The sequence below is a fragment of the Alligator mississippiensis genome, chromosome 1, assembly GCF_030867095.1.
Source record: "Alligator mississippiensis isolate rAllMis1 chromosome 1, rAllMis1, whole genome shotgun sequence".
In the NCBI taxonomy this organism is placed as follows: domain Eukaryota; kingdom Metazoa; phylum Chordata; order Crocodylia; family Alligatoridae; genus Alligator; species Alligator mississippiensis.
The window spans coordinates 178,079,468-178,101,941 of NC_081824.1; the positions used below are offsets into that span (position 1 = coordinate 178,079,468).

The window sequence follows — 22,474 nt, forward strand, 5'->3', positions numbered from 1 at the left end:
TGTACATATAGTAAGAGGAGTAGGAAAAGGAAAGACGAAGCACAAAGAGATGATGTGATTGTAGCTACCAATGAAACCCACAAGACTGCATGCCTTCCACAGAGTGCCTCTTCCTGCCTCCAGAAGCAAGAACTTGGCTATCCAACACTTTCCATTTCTGCACTTCTTTGGACTTCTATGAGGTCCCTGTGAAGGAAGATTGTGACTGCTTTGCACAACTGCAACAAAATGGACTTCCTGCTGCCATGTATAAATTTGGGCTGTGGCTGATTTTTTCCACCTGATGATGGACAAGCTTCATCACCTCTGCTTCCCAGAGAACAGAAGCTGTTCCAAGACTAGTGAAACATATACTCTGCAAGCCCCGTGGCTACTAAAACTTGGGTGTGCAAGAATTTTGGCCTCTGTTTGATGTGAGCTGGGATCCCATGACTGTTTGCCTTTGGCACTGGAAAGGTGAGAACACTTTGTAGTCAGCACCAGTCTCAAAGGAAATTCTGTCAGTAACCAAAAACATCTTGCTACCTGACAGAGCCTTGGGCAATGCATATTATGTGAACTGTCATACTACAAGGCATCGATTAACTGCTGTTTGACAGGGGTTGTGAAGAAACATCAGGTATGGGCAGCATATTCATAATTGCCCATTTTAGTTTCTCTCCCTCTCTCTTTTTCTCTCTCTGGAAGCAGCTAGTAGCGCTCGTGGTCAGGGAAAAAAGACATAGGACTGGGTGGAACATGGATCAAAGCTAATGTGCCAGTTCCTTTATTTACATTTAGTTTTCTTTTTGAAGGCGTTTTATTTGTAAGGCCAGTGATCCAGCAGGGGAGGTGGACCAATCCTGTTAGGAAGAGCAGTTGCTTCAGGTCAAAACACTGGCAAGAAATTCACTGAGATACACATATAAAAAGAGAGAGAGAGAGAAAGAAAGAAAGCAAGCTCCTACATGGCAAGATATAAATAAATACATTAGAGAAAAAGGCATATGGAAGAAAGCAATAGCGCCAGACAATGGATGGGGTTATTGCAAAGCACTAGCATCTGTTCCTTTGGCTCACTGACAGCACTGCTATATCTTTTTAAGACACACAATTTTTTTCCTTGCTAGCCATGCTCCCCAGAGGTATCAAAGTATTAAAGCCAGCTTAAGATCTGTCTCCCTGACATCAAATACCTCCTTCTTCTTGCATGGCTACAGCCTACTGCTCTGATCTGCTGCATCGTTAGAGTTGCAGACAGAAAACTGTCCAGCCTGATCTAGCTGTATTTGACATGGTGGAAGAGAATGGTATAACCTGTTTGATCTCCTTTGCAAACCTTACTCTTAGGAGCTACCTGACAAAAAGCTGGAAACTGAGATGGCTGAGGTAGAGTTAGGTGACGTGAAGCATGTGGGACTGTAATCCATTTACCATCAAGCAGGTTAGGGCAGGGATTCTTAAGTCTTTTCCTAATAGAAACCCCTCAGCCAAGAAGATCCAGCTGGGATCCCACACTGAGTGACTGGGGCCCAATGCCGGTCTACTGCAGCCCGGTTGAAAACCCCTGAGCCAGTGTGTCAGGGGCTCTGCAAATTCAAGCCACAGCATAACTATGCCATCTTATGTTTTTGAGATTATACCCACAAATGGAAAAACTAGAAACATATATATTCTTTAATGATAGCATTAAGAAAAGGGAGAGACAGGAGATTTCTTAGAGCCTCCTGCAACCTGTTCACAACCCTTTGCAGCATTGTAGCTATATACCACACAGGGAAGGGAACCACAGTCATGGCTAATCCCTGAGTACTGTCAGTACCTTGAGACCTTAAGGAGCCCCTTACTTAGGCTGTTGGAAATGACTGGGGAAGCCCTGCAGAGAGCACTGGGGAAGGAGTTTAGACGAAGCAGATATCAGCCTGAGACTAGTCAAGAGAAAGCCAGCCTCAAGAGCTTGGAGGTTGAGGATTGGCCCCCTCCACTCACAACAATAGTGACTCACCAAAGTTCTCCCCTCCCCAGATATCCATGGCTGTGTCGTACTTTCCCAAGTGGTTGAACCAGGCTTTGTCAATCACAAAGAGTCCCCCTGCGATGATTGGAGTCCTGTAGAGACGGGGAAGAAGAGGGGGGACAGGAACTCACTCAAACAGGTATGCAGACCCCCAGCTGCACAGACTACCACTTCCCTTTGCTTTCTGTTCTGCTCTCAGAGCACCACCTATGAATCTTCCTATTACTCAACACCAGGACTTGCGCCTCAGAAGGTGGCAGAGCCATTTAACCAGCTGCCTGTCTTTTTCCATAGGTCACAAATTGCTTGGTACTTAAAGACTGGCTAATGCACCCATCAGCACGACTTCTCCAAGCCCAAAGTTCGCAGCCCTGATTGTAGGCTTCAGAATCAAAAATGCACTTAGCGCTGGGGGGTTATTTACATGACATTACTCAAACAGGGTTTGTGCTGGAAGATAGCGTATTAAGAGCACCGTTCTGCTGCACAGGGGAGGGCACTGCCTATTCAAAAGGGCTTTTAAGAAGCCATTTCTATCAGTTTGATCTTTATTTCAGAGCAGGGTTATTTTTCACTCGGTTTAGATGAGGAGAGCAGCACAGCGAAGTCATGCGGGGGGGGGGGGAAAAAAAAGGAGTGAGGAGGATTGTTTTAGGAGTGATGGAATAAGTCCTGTTTCTACCAGCTACTCTTAAGTCCTGCAATTGCACTGAAATAAGCAGGGCTGAATATGTGTCAGGCCTCACAGAGGTGGCCTTTGTGTGCTGCAATGAAGTTCCAATTATTTTTACATGACAGGGTGATTATGAAGTGAGATGGCCCTTCAGGAGACAAATAAGAGTTCTTGTTAAGAAACAGCGGCAAGATTTTCCTTACTGCGATGTACACAGTACTGCCAGCTTAGCCATTTGGCTGTTAGATCTAGCACCTTTGGGGGGTCCTTAGTGACTTTTGGGGGATTGCTGTTAATAAAACAAATGAAATCAACGTTCCTGTACCAGTTTGCTATGTTTAATGTTCATTAAATGTTCTAGTGATATTTCTAATGACTTCAGAAGCTCTGTCCGGTGTCATCTAGTGACATTCTGAGATCCGTGTGGCAGATTCCTGCTCTCAGAGGTTGATAAAATTGGGTGCATGTTCTCTGCTTCCTTTCTGGAGCTACAAGCTCTCACCATAGCTCTTGCCTTTTCTATGGCCCAGGCTACAGCAACTCTGTCTCCAGTCAAGATGCTACTGAATTAGCTAGCCCCAAGGGGTGGCTGTAGGTAAAGTGAGGTACTCCTTGCAGCCCAAGGGATTCTTTCTCTTCATCTCTCAGTGTGTTTAATCCAGCATTCATTTCTCAGCCTTTTAGATTTTCTGACCACCCCCTGGGCAACTTGGAAGAGCAATGCTGGTTTGGAAGGTGAGGTCTGAACAACCTGCTTTTGTGAAGGGCATTACCACTTGTAAAGGAAGCCTCTTGTCCTCAGGTAAAACGTGAATTGTCAGAACTAAAGAAAGAGCTTTTTAAGAAGGGAAACGGTCTTATTCATTAGATGGAGAAACCAGGAGCTTTCACCTATTTGTCCTTAGCCTCTCAGGGAAAATCATCATGGGGAACTTTTTGGAACTACTGTAGTAGGAATAACCACTGTCTTTGCGCCGTGACACTGTACTGTCTGCAGTACATTGTTAGGAGGTGAAGCTGTGCTGCAATATCCAAAGCAAACTGGAAGTCAGGATAGAACCATGAGTTTCAGGGCTCCTGTGGAGCACATCTCAGCCCTGATCCACCTCTTTCACGGTGCCACATTTTAAACTGGATTACCTGCATATTCAAATTTCTCTCTGATCCAGCTAAATGAGGGGATCTGTTGCTACAGCTGCAAAAGTAGTTAACCATTTGCATTCATGGAGTGATCCAAAACTGCTGAAAGCAAGGGAATCTTTTAATGGGCGAGTCAAACTGGCAAAATCAGCCTACCAGGCACCATTTCAACATGAGTACTTTCTCCACACAGACCCCCTAGTGACTCCAGTGTCCCCTTCCCTACATTGCTACTTACTTAATCGGCTCGGTGGGATCAACACGTTTGGCTTTCTGCTCTGGGGTAAGCTGCTCCCACTTGAAATGTAGGCTCCAGTCAAACCCTAAAAGGTAGAGAAGGATCACAGAGAAATTAGAGGGATGGTTTTGACAGCATGGGGGCTGTCAAAACCATCTCTTGGCCAACTCAGAATTGTTTCCTATCCTCCAGCTTGAAGTGATTCAGACCACAGGGAGATCACGCCAGCATCCAACACATTTCAATATTACAAATAAAAAGTTACAGTAAAGTTGCAGTCAAGCATGCAGAAATCAGGACATACAAATATTAAATCTGAAAATGAAGGTATATGTTAGCCCCCTTGTGCATGTGGATTAGGATACAGCTTTTAGTTAAATAATTGCATACCATTTTTCCCACAGGGCTCTACTGTTTGGAGTTGTACAGAATGGAAGGTGCTCACTGAATGATGGGCCATTCAGGACTTCTTTTTCCTATCATTGTTTAGTGCATGGTCACATACCTTACATATTTGTTATCAATTTCATATTGGACTAGTCATAGATTCATAGATGTTAGGGCCAGAAGGGACCCCAATAGATCATCGAGTCCAACCCCCTGCATAGGCAGGAAAGAGTGCTGGGTTTAGATGACCCCAGCCAGATGCCTATCTAACCTCCTCTTAAAGACCCCCAGGGTAGGGGAGAGCACCACCTCCCTTGGGAGCCCATTCCAGACTTTGGCCACTCGAACTGTGAAGAAGTTCTTCCTAACGTCCAGTCTAAATCTGCTCTCTGCTAGCTTATGGCCATTATTTCTTGTGACCCTCAGGGATGCCTTGGTGAGTAGAGCCTCACCAATTCCCTTCTGTGCCTACGTGAGGAACTTATAGGCAGCCACAAGGTTGCCTCTCAACCTTCTTTTGCGGAAGCTGAAGAGGTCCAGGTGCCCTAGTCTCTCCTGGTAGGGCTTGGCCTGCAAGCCCATAACCATACAAGTGGCCCTTCTCTGGACCCTCTCCAGGTTATCCACATCCCTCTTGAAGTGCGGTGCCCAAAACTGGATGCAGTATTCCAACTGCAGTCTGACCAGTGCCCGATAGAGGGGAAGTATCACCTCCTTGGTTCTGTTTGTCATGCATCTGCTGATGCATGATAAAGTGCAGTTAGCTTTGCTGATGACTTCGTCACACTGATGACTCATGTTCATCTTGGAGTCCACTAGGACTCCAAGATCCCTTTCCACTTCCGTGCCACCAAGCAGGTAATTTCCTAGGCAGTAGGTGTGCTGGACATTTTTCCTCCCTAGGTGCAGCACTTTGCATTTCTCAAGTTGCAGCTGTGATCATTCAGCACTTCCACAAATCACACCCCAGGTTTTAAGCTGGGTACCCAGGAAACGAGAGTACCCAATTAGTAGTCATCACTTACTGATTGGTAAGGAACATAATGCATTATATCAGAGCTACAAGCTAGCACTTAGTAGAGCACCTAATCCATCATTATGTCATTTTGGTTTGGCATTGGTGAGTAACTGAAGTAACACTGCAGAGAATCAAGCAACCCATAGCCTCAGAATGGGACTTCAAACCCCTTGTGGTATACCCACACAGCAAAATGAAGATAGGATGGGCATATGTGCTATCCTACCTGTGCTACCTTAATCTAGCTACATGATTAACAAGAGAAGTGAAGCTACAGTGGCACAGCTTTCAGCATGTGCTAACAGCTAGTGTGGAGTCCCCTGTGGTTCAGTGGTAGAATCCTTATCTACCACACAGGAGACCTGCGTTCAATTCCCAGCCACTTAGACAACTACAGCCATAGAGGCACCAAACATCTGGGCTCAATCTGGTCTTCAGATTCTGTCTCAGTCGCCTAAAGGAAGGATGGAAGGTCTGCGCAGCCTCCACTCCTCCAAAAAATTCCTGCCCAGGCATATGAATCAAAGGTCTGGCTGGCTCTCATGCATACACCATGATCCAGGAGGATTGACAGTTACCAGCAGCTAGTGTACAAATACTTCAGAGACCCTCTGGTTGCTAGTATGTGCTAAAGCCTGTCTTTACTGCTACCATAACCAATGTGAGGTAAATTAAACTAGCACAGTATGTCTGCCCATGCTACCATCACACCTGCATTTTGCTGTGCCATCATTACGCCTTATATCATTGACTTTCATTGCTGCCAGGGGTTAGCTTTGATGAGATGCTTTCCATCTGCCTGGTTACTCTACCCTAATGAACTCCATTCCCTCTAGGTACCATTAAGTAAGTCCAAGCTAACCTTAAAAACTGCCAACTGAACATTTTTAGCAAGCCTGGCGCAGAACAGCTTTGTTATACCCCTTAGAGCAATGAATTTGGACTTGATGCTGACTTCATGTTTGGTCAAATTTTTTTGTGGGTGCATTGTACTTGGAGCAAAACAGGACAGAGTCCCCATCAGGATGCGACTAGAGTTCACTCACCTCCTCGTAAGTCTGATGAGGCTGCCACATAGGCAAAAGTGTCTAAGTTGATGATGTCGATAACTGGACTGACCACCCGAGTTGGGTCCTGAGAACAAGAAACAAAACAACTCATGACTTTTCACCTAGTGTTGTTTCTTTTCAGAAGTCACCTCAGAAGTAGGAAGATTTGATTATGGAGCAAAGATGTGAGACAACTAGATTGTCACTAATATCTCCAGTCCTTTCCTAACTGACAAACTAGACAGGCTGAGGAGGGTAGGTCTAAGTTCCTGGCTGTGTTTCTCAGCTAAACTCTTGAGGTCAAACCAGTTTCAGGTGGACAGGTATACATAACACAACAGCAACCCTCACCTTGTCAAACTCTCTCACCAGGAAGGCTAAGGAATGAATGGAGGCATCTATTAAATGACCCACCTGCCCCTTGAGATCACAGGTGAAGACACATTATCAGGACAGTGTATGGGGAAGCTTGTCCTTCTTATAGGATCACAGAAAGTTAGGGTTGGAAGGGACCTCAGGAGGTCATCAAGTCCAACCCCAGCTTAAAGCAGAACCATCCCCACCTAGATCATCCCAGCCAAAGCTTTGTCTAGCTGGGTTTTGAAAACCTCCAAGAGTGGAGCTTCCACCACTTTTCTGGGTAACCTGTTCCAGTGCTTTACTACCCTCTGAGTGAGAAAATTCTTCCTAATAGCTAACTTAAACCTCCTTTGCTAAAATTGAGACAGTTGATCTTTGTTCTCTCATCTGCCACCACTGAGAACAGTCTTATCTCAATCTCCTTTGCAACCACCCTTCAGGTAGTTAAAGGCTGCTATTAAGTCCCCTCTCAGTCTCCTCTTCTCTAGACTAAATAAGCCCAGTTCCCTCAGTCTTTCCTAAGTCATGCTCCCCAGCCCCCTCACTATTTTTGTTGCCTTCTGCTGGACTCTCTCCAATTTGTTCACGTTCTTTCTGGGGGGGCCCCCGAAACTGAACACAGTACTCCAGATGTGGTCTCAACAACACTGAACAGAGGGAAATAATCACTTCCCTTGACCTACTGGCAACACACCTACCAATACAGCCCACCATGCCATTAGTCTTCTTTGCAACAAGGGCACACTTCTGGCTCACGTTCAGCTTTTATTGTCTGCTGTAACCCTCAGGTTCTTTTCTGCAGAACTGCTGCCCAGCCAGTCCACCCCCAGCCTGTACTGGTTAATGAGATTATTCTATCCTAGGGGCAGGACTTTACACTTGTCCTTGTTGAAACTCATGTGATTCCTTTTAGCCCAATCCTCCAATTTGTCTACATCACTCTGAATCCTAGTTCTACCCTACAATATATCTACTACTCCCCCCAGCTTGGTGTCATCTGCAAACTTGCTGAGGATGCACTCTTTGCCATCTTCCAGGTCACTGATGAAGACACAGAACAAAACCACCCCCAGGACCAACCTCTGGGACACTCCACTTGGTACATGCTTCCAACTACACATTGAGCCATTGATTACTACTGTCTGATCCTGATGCTCCAGCCAGTTTTCTATCCACTTTACAGTCCACTCATCCAGCCCATATTTCCTTAGCTTGCCTGGGAGAATGTTGTGGGAGACCATATCAAAAACCTTGCTAAAAATCAAGGTACACCACATCCATCAGTCTCCCCACATCCACAAAGCCTGTTAGCTCATCATGGAAGGCAATCAGGTCAGTCAGGCATGACTTGCTCCTGGTGAATCTATGCTTACTGTTCCTAATCACTTTCTCCTCCAAGTGCTTTGAAAGGGAGTCCTTGAGGATCTGCTCCATGATTTTGCCAGGGACTGAGGTGAGGCTGAGCAGTCTGTAGTTCCCTGGATCTTCCATTTTCCGTTTCTTAAATATGGGCACTATGTTTGCCCTTTTCCAAACACCTGGGACCTCTCCTGGTCACCATGAGTTTTCAAAGATGAGGGCCAGTGGCTCTGCAATCACATCAGCCAACTCCCTCAGCACCCTCGGGTGCATCCCATCTGGCCCCATGGACTTGTATATACCCAGCTTTTCTAGGTAGTCCCTAACCTGTTCTTTCACCACTGAGGGCTGCACACCTCCCCTTTGCCCCAAACTGTGCTACCTGGCACAGTAGTCTGGGAGATGACAGCCTGTGAAGATGGAGACAAAAAGGGCATTGAGCTCTTCTGCCTTTTCTGCATCCTCTGTCACAATGTTACTTCCCCCATTCAGTAAGGAAGTTACTTCCTGAATCGCCCACACACTGCTGTATTGCCTTCCCAGCAGATGTCAGGGTGATTGAGGTCCCTCATGACAACCAGGGCCTGTGATCAGGAAACTTCTACCAGCTGTTTGAAGAAAGCCTCATCCACCACTTCCTCCTGGTCTGGTGGCTTAAAGCAGACCCCCACCACGACATCACATTTGTTGCTCTCCCCTCTGACCCTAACCCAGAGACTCTCAACAGGTCTGTCTCCAGCTTCATACCGGAGCTCTGAGCAATCATATGGATATTTTACATAAAGTGCAACTCCTCCTCCTCTTCTCCCCTGCCTGTCCCCCGGGAGCAGTTTGCCACCGACGGCAGGCCCACTGCACATGTGCGTCATTTAAAAGTGCCTGCCAACAGCAAAAAAGCCCCAGTTAGGCTCCAGGAGCGGCGAGAGACACACGGGTGAAAGCCCACTGCGCCCCCAAAGCCCCCCAGAGACCACCCAGCAGCCGTGGAGCCCCCCGCTGACCCCCAGAGGTAAGCAGGGCCTGTGGTGGGAGGGGATTAACCCCTAGAGAGTGGGAGGCAGTGGCTGAGTGGAGCAGGCCGGGTCTCGCCCCACCCCACCCAGGCCCCTACTTCACCCAGTCCCACTGGGAGCCATGCGACCGGAGCCTCATGAATAGGCCGTGCAAACAGGTGTGCTTGTCTGCTGGCGTGTGAGTTAGCACAGAGTTTGCATGGGAGGGTGCGCGGGAGCCCCCCTAGGGTAGGCAGACTCGGGCCCAGCCCGCCTACCAGTCGGCCTACCAGCAGCATGACACGGATGGGCATGCGCCGCACCCCAAGGGTCCCCTCGGGGTCTGCGGCCCGCCCCCCCAGCATCTCAGAGACCTCCACCCAGACAGAGCCCATGGTTCTGGTCTCCATGCAGACAGAGCCCCTGGCTCTCAGCTGCGGGGGCTGCCTCCCCTTTTTCAGGCTCTGGGGCCTGGGAGCATGGACACCTCCCCTTGTGGTGTCTGCTCCCTTTTGAGGTCTCTGGCGCGGCAGCTGGAGGAGCTCCAGGCCACAGTCCAGAGACTGCATGCCATCAGGAACTGCAAGCAGGAGACAGACTCGAATGCCAAGCCCTTCTCCCCCGGGAGCTGGAGGGCAGACCATGGTCTCCCTCCAGGACAAAGGAAGACTCCAGGACCTCCCATTCTGTCCAGTCAAGGAGATGGACCAAGGTGGTCAAGGGCCCCCAGGCCCGCCACACCAAGGCCCCTGACCCGCCGGAGCTTAGCAACAGGTACGAACCTCTTGCAGCCCCAGCAGAGCCTGCCGAGTTGCCAGGTCCCACAGGCAACACAGGCTCAACTTCAGCTACCGCCCCTGCTCTCCCCAAGACAAAACGTAAAGTGTTTGTTGTGGGAGACTCCATCCTGAGGGGACTGCGGGGACAATCTGCCACTCCGACCCCTTAGCCCGGGAAGTCTGCTGCTTCCCGGGGGCCCGCATCTGAGATATTGCGGAGAAGATCCCTAAGCTCCTCCAGCCCACAGACCACTATCCCATGCTCCTCATCCACGTGGGCACCAATGACACGGCTTGGAGCGCTCCCAGCTGGGTCATGAGGCACTACAGGGATTTGGGAGCAGGGCTTAAGGGTCTGGGGGCACAGGTGGTGTTTTTGATCCTCCCAGTCTTAGGCTATGGGCTGAGGAGGAAGAGGAGGATCCAGATAGTTAACCAAAGACTGCAGTGCTGGTGTCATTGGGAAGGTTTTGGCTTCCATGACCACAGCCCGCTCTTTGGTGAGAGAGGCAGCGAGCTGCTGGGAAGAGATGGCCTCCACCTCTCTGTTGGGGAGGAGGCTCGTCTCAGCCAGACTGGCTGACCTGTTCCACTGGGCTTTAAACTAAGCCCGCTGGGGGACGGGGGGGACTACCGCCACTGCTGGCCTGCTGAGCAACCCTTGCAAAGCCAGCAGGCCAAGGCACTTAAGATCCCACCCCTGCCCCAGCCCTGGTACAATCTGTGGGCAAGGCAAAAACCCCCAAGGGGACACTTGCCTTCCTGTACACAAATGCCAGGAGCTTGGGGAATAAGCAGGAGGAACTCGTCCTCCTGCTTAAACATAAATAATTACGACATCATAGGAATAACGGAGACCTGGTGGGACTCCACTCATGACTGGACCACGGGTCCTGTACAGGAGAGATCGAGTAGATAAAAGGGGAGGGGGTGTAGCTCTCTATGTTAAGGAAAGCTACATGTCTCTGCAAGCCGATATTGGTGGTGACCAGGGTGGATGACTGGAAACCGTCTGGGTTAAAATCCGTGGGGAACACGGCACAGGGGACACAACGGTGGGAGTCTACTACAAACCTCCCACCCAAAGTCAAGAGCTTGACCAGGAGTTTGCCCAGGAACTGGCTGAGGCCACGTGCTCCAGGACCACGGTTATCATGGGTGACTTCAACTACCCAGACATCTCGTGGGAGGATCACTCAGCAAAATCCGAGCGGTCGCAAAGCTTCCTCTACTGCATGGATGACCTCTACCTGACCCAAGAAGTCTACAGGCCAACGAGAGGTGAAGCGCTGCTCGACCTGGTACTGGCAACTGGGAATGACCTAAATCGGCAACCTAGTGATCGATGGCAAGCTGGGTGACAGTGACCATGAGCTGATCACCTTCACCATCCGCTGTAAAGCTGGCAAGTCAGTCAGCAACACTGAAGTCTTTGACTTCAGGAAAGCTGCCTTTGACAAGCTCAGGAGGCTTGTCAGTGAGGCCCTAAGGGACCACAACCCCAGAGGGAGGGGAGTTCAGGAAGAGTGGCTGCTCCTCAAGGAAGGCAGCAAGAGGGCACAGCAGCCCCCCTGGCTCTCCAGGGATCTAGCAGACCTCCTGAGGATAAAAAGAAAGGCCTACAAAGGATGGAGGACGGGATTCACCTCCAAGGAGGAATATTCTGCACTGGTCTGGTCCTGTAGGGAGCAAACCAGGAAAGCTAAGGCTGCAACTCCAACTAGCTTTGAGTATCAAGGACAATAAAAAGTCCTTTTTCAGATACGTGGGGAGCCGGAGGAAAAGCAAGGGCAACATTGGACCCCTGCTGAACCAGACGGGACAACTGACGACCAGGAAAATAAACAACCTATTAAATGGGTACTTTGTGTCAGTCTTTCATCAGTCCCATGGGATGCCCATGCCCACTATGGGACAGGGAGGTCTGGGTGAGGGTGATCCCCTGCCCTCCACCAATGCTGACCCTGTGAAGGAACACCTTGAGAGGCTGGATACCTTCAAGTCAGCTGGCCCTGACAATCTACACCCCAGGGTACTCAAGTAGCTGGTGAGAACTCCTGGCACTCTGGTGAAGTGCCCGAAGACTGGAAGAAGGCCAATGTGGTGCCTATCTTCAAGAAAGGGAGGAAAGTGGATCCGGCAAACTACAGGCCCATCAGCCTGACCTCTATCCTGGGGAAGGTCTTAGAAAAGTTTAATAAAGAGGCCATCCTTAACGGACTGGCCGACGCCAACATCCTGAGAGATAGTCAGCACGGGTTTGTTGCGGGTAGGTCTTGCTTGACTAATCTCATTTCCTTTTCTGACCAGGTGACCTATCACCTGGACAAGGGAGAAGAGATTGATGTCATATATCTTGACTTCAAAAAAGCCTTCGATCTGGTATCCCATGATCACCTCTTGGCAAAACTGGCCAACTGTGGCCTTGGGTCCACCACGATCCGCTGGCTGGGAAATTGGCTCCATGGTCGGACCCAGAAGGTGGTAATTGACAGAAGGCAATTGTCACGGTGCCCTGTGACCAGTGGGGTCTCCCAAGGCTCTGTCCTTGGACCCATATTGTCCAACATCTTCATTAATGATGTGGACGTTGGAGTCAGAAGTGGACTGGCCAAGTTCGCTGATGACACCAAACTTTGGGGCAAAGCATCCACCCCTGAAGACAGGAGGGCAATCCAGGCTGACCAGGACAGGCTCAGCAAATGGGCGGATAAGAACCTGATGGTGTTTAACACTGAAAAATGCAAGGTTCTCCACCTTGGGAGGAAAAACCTGCAGCATCCTTATAGGCTCAGCAGTGCTGTGCTGGCTAGTACTACGGAAGAAAGAGACTTTGGGCTCATCATTGACCACAAGATGAACATGAGCCTGCAGTGCGATGCTGCGGCTAATAAAGCGAGCAAAATGCTGGCTTGCATCCCTTCTCAAGCAAATCCTGGGACGTCATTCTCCCCTTGTACTCAGCCTTGGTGAGGCCACAGCTGGAGTACTGCATCCAGTTTTGGGCCCCACAATTCAAAAAGGATGTGGAGAAGCTTGAGAGAGTCCAGAGAAGAGCACCGTGCATGATCAGAGGTCAGACAACAGACCTCATGATGACAGGCTGAGAGCTATGGGGCTCTTTAGCCTGGGAAAGCGCAGGCTCAAGGGTGATCTGATGGCCACCTATAAGTTTATCAGTGGTGACCACCAGTATCTGGGGGAACGTTTGTTCACCAGAGCGCCCCAAGGGATGATGAGGTCGAACGGTTATAAACTACTGCAAAACCATTTCAGACTGGACATAAGGAAGAATTTCTTTACTGTCCGAGCCCCCAACGTCTGGAATAGCCTGCCATTGGACATGGTTCAAGCACCTACATTGAACACCTTCAAGAGAAATTTGGAGGCTTATCTTGCTGGGATCCTATGACCCCAGCTGACTTCCTGCCCTTTGGGCAGGGGGCTGGACTTGATGATCTTCTGAGGTCCCTTCCAGCCCTAATGTCTATGAAATATTATACCCAGGGTAGCTTCAGTGACCTCAAGTGAAGGTTGTTCACATTTATATTACTATAACAGGCATCAGAATCTGACCCCAGCCATCCCAATCTTGTTGAAAACTATCTAGTTCCTCTCTAAAACTTCCCTCTAAACTTCCCTGTAATACAGGGGTGGGCAAAATATGGTCTTTGGGCTGGGTCTGACCCACTAGGCCATTCTACCTGACCCATAGGGCCCCTAAAAAATTTGAAAATATTTATCTGCTCCTGGGTACCTGCCAAAGATGACAGGAGACAGGGGCAGTAGGACCTAGGGGGAGCCGCAGCAGGATGCAGCAACCCAGCCGCAACCCACCCCCAGCCATTTCCCTGCTTTCCTGCCAGCACTCCTCCTGCACCACATGCCTCCAGGCTGCATCGCTGGACTGCAGGAGCACAGGGCCCACACCAGTACCCTGGGGGGGAGGGAGTGGGAGTTGGAGGGGACTGTGTGTGTGTGTGTGTGTACACATCCATAGGGTGAGCCCCACATGTACACCCCACCATACACATGCACCCACACACCCCTTCGCACTGCCATGCATGTAGACCCACACACATATACATACACTTTCAGACACCCCAGCCACCTACACACACAGGCTCTCACAAGCCCCATACCCACCAACACCCTACATATTCACACACACATCCACATGCTCCCTCACCCCACTTCCCCACACCTATCCACCCCCCACAGACAACCACAGCCTCCCCCACACCCCACACACCACAACCTGCAGCATCCTTATAGGCTCGGCCGTGCTATGCTGGCTAGCACTATGGAAGAAAGAGACTTGGGGGTCATCACCGACCACAAGATGAACATGAGCCTGCAATGAGATGCTGCGGCTAGTAAAGCGAGCAAAACGCTGGCTTGCATCCATAGATGCTTCTCAAGCAAATCCCAGGATGTCATTCTCCCCTTGTACTTGGCTTTGGTAAGGCTGCAGCTGGAGTACTGCGTCCAGTTTTGGGCCCCACAATTCGAAAAGGATGTGGAGAAGCTTGAGAGAGTCCAGAGAAGAGCCACGTGCATGATCAGAGGTCAGGAAAACAGACTTTACGACAACAGGCTGAGAGCTATGGGGCTCATTACCCTGGAAAAGCGCAGGTTCAGGGGTGATCTGATGGCCACCTATAAGTTTATCAGGGGTGACCACCAGTATCTGGGGGAACAATTGTTCACCAGAGCGCCCCAAGGGATGATGAGGTTGAACAGTTATAAACTACTGCAAGACCGTTTCAGGCTGGACATAAGGAAGAATTTCTTTACTGTCCGAGCCCTCAAGGTCTGGAATAGGCTGCCATCGGAGGTGGTTCAAGCACCTACATTGAACACCTTCAAGAGAAATTTGGATGCTTATCTTGCTGGGATCCTATGACCCCAGCTGACTTCCTGCCCATCAGGCAGGGGGCTGGACTCAATGATCTTCCAAGGTCCCTTCCAGCCCTAATGTCCTCTTTCTGGGACATTAGGGCTGGACATGTCCTCTTTCTTCTATAGCGCTGCATCTGGCATTTCTTTCTCTACAGTCCTGGAGGTCTCCTCCAGCATCAAGTTGATGAATGCCTCATGGTGGAGGATGCTTCAGAGCCTCGCCACCTCCTCCTGTTTTTCTCTAGCCTGTTCCCTGAGAGGCACCGCCCACACTGCAGGCACTCTCTGACCTGGCCATCACTGGAAGGAACCTGCAAGCCGCTGGCCCCACAGCACCAAATGTGGACCTGGATGTAAGCCTTTATGGTGGGCAGTCCTTTTTCTACAAACAGAAAACTTAAGTCTTCAGGGCTGTCAGGTCAGCATTTTCCACTAGCTTGAAACATCACACACAAACATATTCTTAATGCGTAAGCTATAGGTGTGTTTTACAAAGAACTTGACTGAAGAATCTCCAGCTGAGTGCAAAACTTCATCCTTTTTTTCCCCACAAATTCATCAGTTTATTCCCCTCTTCTCGTCCTCACATTGTTTTTAGTAAATTTCAAATGTGAACCAATAGACAAGCAGTTCAAAAGTACAGAGGAAATACGCAGACCAAACCAGGCAGCCAATTTAATATACATATATAATATTATATGTATAGGTTTATCTATATTATGTGTTTGTGTAAAATAAATCCATAAATTACTGGATTTGCCAAAGGAGAAGAAGAGGTTAAATACAAAAGAGTGAAATGATATTAAATATTTGGTGCTGGTGATTTAATTAACGTCTTGTTATGGGTGAAAAGATTATACAAACAGTTAGGAACAAAAATATCTGCAGGAGGAAGAGATTTTGACAGCTTTGACTGGTCTCTTATCTTCTTTTTTTCTTTTCAAAAATCCCAAACTCCAATTATAGCTCAAACTTCAAGCTTTTCCCTTCACCAGATCAAATCGCTTTTCACAGACATGCAGAGGAAGGCATCTTAGCATATATGGGCTTGCTCTCTTGCTCTGGGAGAAGACTTTGTTTCAGAAATCAGTCCTAACAAAGAAGAGCTGCTCTCTGAAGCAGTCACAGGACAAAGTGGCTGAATGCTGAAAATTATGCTGTTAGGACATACTGGAGAGTCAGGTTTTATGAATTAGAAGGATCTCTTTTGCCTGAGAAGCACAAGGCCCTGATTTGGGCATTAGTGAATCACAATGTCCCTGTGAAGCTAGTAAATATGAATTGTGAATTCCTTAATTAAGGAATTAAGTATCACAAGGTCCCTGTGAAGCTAGTAAATATTATCCCTATATAGCAGATGAACAAAATGAGGTATGGAAAGAGTAAGCACTTGAGGCCAGTCTTGTTGAAATTAATGCCAAAACTTCCTTTCGATGTCATGGGAAGAAGAATGATATCTAACAGTGTGGCTAGACTCCTTACCTTACTGTGCCAGGCAGTGCTGTGCTGAAAAAGGCCACATTGCTCATACCTCCCATACCAGAAGCAGTGTGGCTGCTGTAGTATGGCACTGGGGGCAAGCTAATTAGCCTTGCCCAAAGGTACTGGACCACAGGAAGGTGGCCATCCTACTCCTGGGTTTAAGATGCAGCACATGTGCAAGAGCATGGCGTGTTTCAGCATGGCAGTATAAGCATGCCCTGACAGACTGATTCAAGGTGAAAGCCAGAGAACCCAAAACACTTGACATCCTGTCTTATGCCTAAGCCTCAGCATCATTCTTCCCCTCAAATAACAGATCACTTGGTGTGAAACTTTTTTAGCTCCAATCTTCCCAGCACGATGAGCTTTGGAAATTGTTTTTTTAATCCTCTGCACAAGAATCCAACCAACAGAGAACAGAAAGCCAGATAAGTCATCCCCTTGAGGGTGATGCACTGCACTATCAGATGAAAAACTCTGTCCAATTCTCAGTCCTGGCCTCTGATGTCCCTAGATTGACAAGGCATTGTTCTTTTAAAATGCACTTCAATCAAACAATACTTCTCAATGAAAAAGGAGAGTTATTTCAGCTATTCCATCACCAATGTCAACCTGCCTATAGTTGTAATGATTAGCAAAAAGACAGGGGACACGCTTCTTCCTGCAGGGTGGAGTCCCAAAAGGTTATAGCACATTTTTCCTGAGACATCTTTTCTCAGACAGGGAAAGGTTGTGCATGTCAGGGGCTTTGGAGGTAAATGGAACGTTATCTGCTGGTTCACTAGCATGGCATTAGCAAAAGCCAACGTTCACCTGAGCTAAATAAAATTGATAATTTTTCCTGAAAAACATGCCTGGGTTTGATAATTACATGTTAAGAAAAAATATTCTGTTGAAATATAGTGGTAATGGATTTAGATACATTAGTTCTATAAATAAGTAAAATCAAGAGAATGTGCACCCGCACACATATATACCCACAAACACAAATGCACTCATTCTCTGGTGCTCCCAGAACTCCCTCAGACACACACTCCCTCAGACATAGGCTCACACACCAACTCAAACATTGCCTTGTATGTAATCCCTCCAGTTTATACTCATAAACATTATTCCTCGGACACACCCAGACAGAGATTCACAGCTCATCAGGCAGACACACATGCAGTCTCTCAGATATTAGCAAAATAATAAGCTACACACATGTTGCCCAAATGTAAAACAGACTAAGTCCACGTGCATCTAACACTTAGATGTAACCTGCCTACAGGAAATCGTCATGCTCTGTTTGCAGTTGTATCCGCTATACCCATTTGTCAGAAGTAAACACACACACACACACACACACGTCCTTTGGCATTTGTCAAACACCCAGAAACTTGCTTGAACAGCTGTTTTTCCCAATGAAAAATGAGAAGTGACATGCAAGTTGAATTGGTGCTAGCTACAGATTCAGATTTGTTTAAAGCTAGTCATTTCTAATTCGCTTGAAAACTTAAATTTTATTAAAACAAAACAGACCATTCCTGCCAGTTACAAAGGAAGAAAAGCCCTTTATAGAACACTCATCTCTGCTGTAAAAGAACATGGCAGAGGATTAGCCAGTCCTCTTTTCAACACCAACCTGAAGGTGGCAGCAGTAACATTTCATATACATATGGTTCCCTGATCAGTATTTTAACCCTGGTGTAAGGATGGAAACTGTGTGCCAGGTAGCAGGGAAACTAATGGATGCAAGTTAATGACCTTGTACCCTTTGGATGTGAAGTCTGGGGTCAACAAAAAAGGAAATAGAACAGAAATTAAATCAGTTTTCACAAATACTCTTCAGTTATGGTCTGCAACACCATAGCTGCTTCACACGTGGCCAGTCCTCCCCAGGCTGATCTAAACATCACCTACCATTCCATTCCTAGACATCCCAGACACCTTTCTTCTAATGCAGCAGCCAGAAACCTTTAGCAAGTCACGGGCTGGAACAACCTAGGTCCAGTCTGATGTGGACTGGACAGTTTTGGCAGCACTTGGGGGGGGGGGAAGAGGAGTCTTTCCCTGCATCAGTGCTGGGGCCAGGGAGCTGGAAGCTGTGCCTGTGCTGATGCTGCTTCTCTCAGCTCATCCTTGCTCCCTGGCCTCAGCAGTTTCTACCTGGTGGGAAACTGTGCTGGGGCTGGGCAACTGTAAACTGTGTTCATGCTGCTGCTGCTTCTCCCTGCTCCCCACCCCCACCCCCTCCCCTGTCTCCCAGCTACACATGAGCTCTGTTGGGAGATGCCAGCCCCAGTGCAACTCCTCAGCAGCTGGAAGTTGCACTCATATTGCAGCTGGGGGGAAAAAGGGATGGAAAGAAGTGGCACCAGTGAAGACACAGCTGAAAGCTGCCTGGCCTAACACAGCTGCTCACTGCCTAGCCCCAGTATGGGCATGAGTGCAGGAACAAGCAAAGCCCTCCTGATCTGCAGGCTGGATCCAGTGGCTTCCCAGGACAACCCCTGTTCTAATGCATCATCTCAACATAGCCCAGTAGCACCTCTTGCTATTCCAGTCTTGGACTTTGCCTGTACAACCTTGTCAAGACCCTGTTAATCTTGATCCACAGCCCACCCATTGCTGTTCTGTTCCTGGGCACTCTACACACACTTCTACAACACCCCTCAGCCTTGACCTGCAACTCCCAGTTTTATTCCAAATTCATCAGTGATGCTGCCTCCTATCCCTGTACAATAGTTTAACATGTTAGGCAAATACCCACTAGAGACTAGTAGAAGCCTCTTACATTGTCTTTGTGCCCTGAGGTCAAGGTCAAAGACTCACTTTTGCCTGGCAGCCCATAGGGCTAACAGTTAGGACACACCAGTTTCTACTCCAAATGGTAAATAAAGTAGTGCTGTGATCAGCATGAGGACCAGCCACCTTTGTCTCTCCAGCCCAACTGACCAGGTACCCACATACAACTTGGTCATCTGGGAGCAGCCTTTGGTACAATTCCAGAGGGAGGCTCAAACACATGCCTCTGAAGCCAGGGCAAATTGCCTTAACCAGTCTGCCCCCATACTCTTCTGGGCATCCTAATCCAGGATGTAAACCCCCTATAAGTGTGTCACAGCAGGGTCCTTCAAGGAGGGCCGTGGTCTCCTTAAGGCCCTCTCTCTGTGCCTAGTCGGCCCAAGGGTACCCTCTATTTCTCGCCCACCACGTCTTTGATGTTCAGTAGGTTTGGGAGGCTGCCTTGTGTCTCCTTGGGCACGTAAACTCCTCGTTTATGTGGGGACCACTCGTGGGTTTTACCCTGCATCCATGGGTGCCTTGGGGCACCCTAGCCTTGTGGGCTACGCGTGACTCCTACCACCCCTAATACCATGCCCCAAGCCTCGCAGATGTAATAGATGTTGGTGTGTCTGCACGCCCGCTTCCCGGGCCCTTCTTCTATAATACGCTAGTCCCCTCTGGGATGTCCCCTCGAGCCGCCAGTCTTTTAGGCCCACCGCACCACTACCCTCTCTAGTACGGGCTCACCGCGCTGCTACTCCCCGTCCTCTCAGGGGCCACCGCAGCACCTTGCCTTTCTCGGGGACGCTGTACTGCTAACCCTTTCTGTCTGGGTCCACCGCAGCACCCTTCCCCTGTCCTGGGTTTTCTGCGGTGCTAGCCTGTTACTGGGCTCCCCAGTATGGCCCCGCTCTAGGGCTCCTCAGTAAATCAACCCTCCCTGGGGCTGGGGTCTATGCACCCCACAAGTGACACCCTTGCTGGCATCTGCTGCACCCATCCTGGGCTCCCTAATACGGCACTCCCCCTCTTTGGGGCTCACCGTGCCCACCTTGGGCTCCCTGATAAAATCACCCCTCTCTCTGGGGCTGGGGTCTATGTACCCCGCACACAACCTGGGGTCTGTGTTCCCTGTCCGCAACCCACTGGTTGTGCTTCCTCACTGTGAGCTGCGCCCGCACTGGCGCTGGGGTCCCCATACTACTGGGGTTCCCCCTTAGAGTACTGTGCCTTCACTGGCGCTGGGGCACTGCACCCCTATGGGGTCCCTACGAGGCTCAGCTGCTCCTCTCTGAGGTTAACTGACCTCATGACTCTGCCCTGGAACTCTCAGGGCCTAGCGCGCTCTCACTGGCGCTGGGGCCTCACACTCCCTTGCAAGTCCCCAATGAGGCCTCCTCCAACCCCTACAGCCTCACCCAAACCTCCGGTGTAATAACACAAATGCAACTTCAAGCCTCCCGGCTATAACTCAAACACAACCCAAAGCCGCCTGGCTATAACTTAACATCATGGCTTAACTCTGCTCAAGCGGTACTTGCTGTTAGGCTTCTCTCTACATCCTAACTCCAGAAACTCCTGCCCCTCTGGCTGCTGGCCGGGAACTGCCAGCCTGGTCTCAGCCCTGGGCTTTATAAAGGCCAGGCCCTGCCCCGTACAGGCAGCTGGCTCCCCTTAGTTGCTCCGGCAACCAGCAGCTGTGCCTGTTACCCTGGCAACCCCTCAGCTGGGCTCGTTATGACCTGCCAGGGCTCACTCGCTCTCTCCCTGGCAGTTTCTCCTCTCTAGGAGCAGGCACCAAGGTGCCCTGCGACAAAGTGGATTTCTCTAACCCTTCAGAGTCCTATTTCCCAGTGAGTTCATATGGCCCAAAGGTCCTCTAGGACTTTCCAATTCGCTCCCTGACATATTTTGGAGAGTGGCATACCGGGTCTTGTACAAAGTTCTTTGCACTGAGGCCAATAGAGAGAGCCTACCATAGAACCAGCTCCTACTTAAACCACACATATGCTTGAAAAAAATGGTGCTCCAAGTAAAACTAAGTCAGCAGAGGTGACATTTTGCTTTAATGCTACATTCAGACCACGCTGCTGCTGCGTAATGAAACTCCTACGGCACTGCTGCATATGGCATCCACATTCATCTATCACATCAATGTTGAGCATGAGCTACCGTCCACAACGCTGCAAGCGAAAGCCAATTCTATCTGCCATGCCCCTTGCTTTCAGTCTGCCAAAACACGTCAAATGCTTTGCATGGGGAAAAAAGCTGTTGCTTCTGAGATTCAGAAGTAGACTTCAGGGAGGGGAAGGCTGGAATGGAGAGATTTCAAGAGGAGCGAGCATGTTAAAAGGCTACGCCCTGGTTGAAAAGCAATCAGTAGAATATACGTCAGTGGCAAATCCTGTTCTTGGGCAAGCCAGATCCGAGTCTCTAGTAGTAATTAACAAGTCTTATCATCATTTCATAACAACTATAATCATATGCAAATATTTTAATTAAACTGCTGTTTATTAGCTGTATTGCAGCAGCACAGACTCAGGGTTCCAATATGCTAGGTGATCCCTGAACCAGCTGAGAAGAGAGTTTGCCTCCAAGAACTCACAGCTGAGGAACCTAGTCTGCACTTGTACCCCCTGACAGGGACTGGTGAGGGATTCCCATAAGGGTCACAGGACTCTGGACAGAGAGAAAGTTGCCAACATGTAAAATCATGGCCTATGCTTGTGAAGCAAAGCAGAAGCAAAGCAAGCACATCTTCGCAGAGTATTGGGATCTTGAACAAGTCATTTTGTCTTTGTATGCCTCAGATAATTAATTAGTTATTCATTAGCTAAGTAAGTATAATTAATGGAATATCACTGCTAATAAAATACATAAATAATTGTATAATGATAATAATGCAACTGTATAATGATTTCATAATGAACACTAGTCTCCAACAGGCTACAGTCATTGCTAATAATTACAGCCAATACAATACTTAAATACTGTAATTGAAACAGGATAGGGACCAGCTCATTTGGAGCTAACACAGGTACCTGTACATGGTGCTGCACTGCACAGTGCACAAATACTCTTCTCTTCCAAGCACGGTTGACATTCCAGCTAATTAATAGGGACAAGCAGGGCATGGCAGATAGTGTTTGGGAGCACAGGAAAACAAGCCCACTTACTCCAGGTCTGAACACGTCATGTGAAGAAAATATTGCGTAGCCCCTACTCCCAGGAGCAAGCTAGAGCCTGAGAACAGATTTGGGCATGCCCCACAAGCAGCTGCCTGACATTTTCTGCAGCCCACAGGGTGCACATCAAGCTGAAGTACAAAGG

The 22,474-nt window shown here is 48.8% G+C and overlaps 1 protein-coding gene across 2 annotated transcripts in view; it reads right to left on the reverse strand.

Annotated features, from left to right (window-relative positions):
• The window catches only part of GALNT14 (polypeptide N-acetylgalactosaminyltransferase 14), a 237,458-nt gene that overhangs the window by 33,832 nt on the left and 181,152 nt on the right, over positions 1 to 22,474 (reverse strand). For both annotated transcript variants that reach the window (XM_019483095.2, XM_019483098.2), the window contains 3 exons: positions 6,499 to 6,586; positions 4,048 to 4,132; positions 1,985 to 2,088 (listed from right to left, as the gene is read on the reverse strand). In XM_019483095.2, coding sequence (XP_019338640.1) covers positions 1,985 to 2,088; positions 4,048 to 4,132; positions 6,499 to 6,586 — 277 coding nt within the window. The remainder of the gene's footprint in view (positions 1 to 1,984; positions 2,089 to 4,047; positions 4,133 to 6,498; positions 6,587 to 22,474) is intronic.